The sequence below is a fragment of the Condylura cristata genome, unplaced genomic scaffold, assembly GCF_000260355.1.
Source record: "Condylura cristata isolate star-nosed mole 26May11 unplaced genomic scaffold, ConCri1.0 scaffold00003, whole genome shotgun sequence".
In the NCBI taxonomy this organism is placed as follows: Eukaryota; Metazoa; Chordata; class Mammalia; order Eulipotyphla; family Talpidae; genus Condylura; species Condylura cristata.
The window spans coordinates 47,518,184-47,520,132 of record NW_004567104.1 but is presented as its reverse complement, the minus strand read 5'-3'; the positions used below and the strand labels follow the sequence as shown (position 1 = coordinate 47,520,132).

The window sequence follows — 1,949 nt, the reverse complement described above, 5'->3', positions numbered from 1 at the left end:
TCCTCTCTTCTCTCCTTAGCTCCACCCTTCTCTTGGCTGGGGCAGGGAACCTGAACCTCCCCTTTTCTTGGGGCCCACCCTATTATATTATAGTCATGTTTGGAGAGCACGTGGAGATCAGAGCATTCTGGTACAACATAAACTATCCAATTTAGGACACTTGCTTTATAAACTTTTTAGATAGTAATAGTTTTCTTATCTTAATGACCAAGTCTTCCTATTTTAATTGATTTTAATTATTTTCTAACTATTGTAGAAATCTGCTTTCTCCATTATAAAACACCAAAGAAAAATTTAACATTTTATATCTTTCTTTTTTAAGATATTTATTTATGCATACAAGAACTGGGGTACAGGCCAGAGGTGCAGGGGCAGTGAGAAGATTCTCCAGAAACAGAGTGGGAGCAGAACAGGCAGATCAACTAAAACACACTGGGGACAGTGGGTGAGACAGGAGAGGTCTGCTGTGCCATGTGGGTCACCTCCCTGGTGGGTATTGAGCTCATGCTGCAGTGGCTGCAGATAGCATCATAGTGTTTTGCTTTAACCCGTTGTGACAAAGAGAGCCCACTCTTCCAGATTTCTAAGAACACATACTGACATGAAAAATATACTTTTCTGTGACTGTACACTAAAATACTGAAAAGATGTAGATATACTCCATTAAAATGCTACCTCCTTTCCAAATATATTAACCAGTAATATGAGCACTCTCCATATCCATAAAAATATTTTTGCAACTTTATTTTTAGTTCATCAGCTTAGATATACAGATTTCCCCTTGGATTATAGTTACAAATAAATATAATGTAATTGATAAATGGGAAAAAAACTAGTCAATTTAGATCTAAGCAAAACAACTTAAATATTGATCATTAAGGAAAAATATATTTTTCTAACTGTTCTCAAGCCTCTACTTCAGTTAAAGGGTTTAGAAATATGGAGTTGATTAATTTTCTCTTAAATATATTAAGTTGTGTAAAAAGAAGAGCTATTTGACAACTACCTGGTTATTTTGACCAATGATGTTGACTTTCATAGCCATTTCAGAAATATGAGTCTTGCCTTATTTTCCAGAGTTTCAAAAAGAAATATGTTTATCTTGAGCCACTAGACAAATTATCCACTGCCGGATGTGCGCTGTCCATTGCTGGTCTGCTTCTCACAATCATATTTCAGATTTTCACCAGGTAAGAAGGGAAGTAGGCCTTTCTCAGGAGAGAAATTACGATCCTGAGTTATTTCTTCTGGGTGTAGTCTTTTTTAACTAGAATGGAATTTGTGTTTGGTTTAAAATGTTCATTTTATAGAAGAGGACACACAGTCCTGAGCAGGTCAAAGAATAAACACAGATTTGAGCAGGTCAAATCTGTCAAACACAAACTGGCCAGTACCATTATGTACCACGTAATCACAAGCTCGTCACAGTTCCTGTGTGTTGAATAGATCATAACTCTCAACTTGCATCTGTAAAAGAAACATTGCTAAACAACTTTTTAAAATTATAATTTTATTATTTTTTAAAAGATTTATTTTTCCTGTTCTTATTTTTAAAATTTTGATTATAATAGTTTATTTTGACATCATTTTGTGCCTTTTCCCATCTCAGTTGTAATTCCTATGGACTTCCCATCACCAATTCACCCATGTGCCATCACCATAGTCCAGTGCACATCTCCCCCAATTTTTGATCCCATTCCCCACTCCACCGCCATAAAATGTCTCTGGTATATAGTTATTCATTGTTATTATTATTATTTCCCCCCTGCTCCCTCTGCTATGAGTGAAACCATCTGGTATTTTTCTTTTCCTTTCTGGCTTATTACATTAAGCATGATCCCTTCCAGCTCCATCTATGTTGCTGCAGAAGGCATGAGTTTATCTTTCTTGATTGCTGAGTAATATTGCATCGTGTATATGTACCACATCTTTTTAATCCAGTCATCTAC

General features: G+C 35.8%; 1 protein-coding gene across 1 annotated transcript in view; it reads left to right on the top strand.

The window, feature by feature from the left end:
• Positions 1–1,949, top strand: part of ADGRG7 (adhesion G protein-coupled receptor G7) — a 43,706-nt gene that overhangs the window by 25,149 nt on the left and 16,608 nt on the right. The window contains exon 11 of the mRNA XM_004675475.1: positions 1,078–1,190. Within this exon, the coding sequence (XP_004675532.1) occupies positions 1,078–1,190 (113 nt within the window). The remainder of the gene's footprint in view (positions 1–1,077; positions 1,191–1,949) is intronic.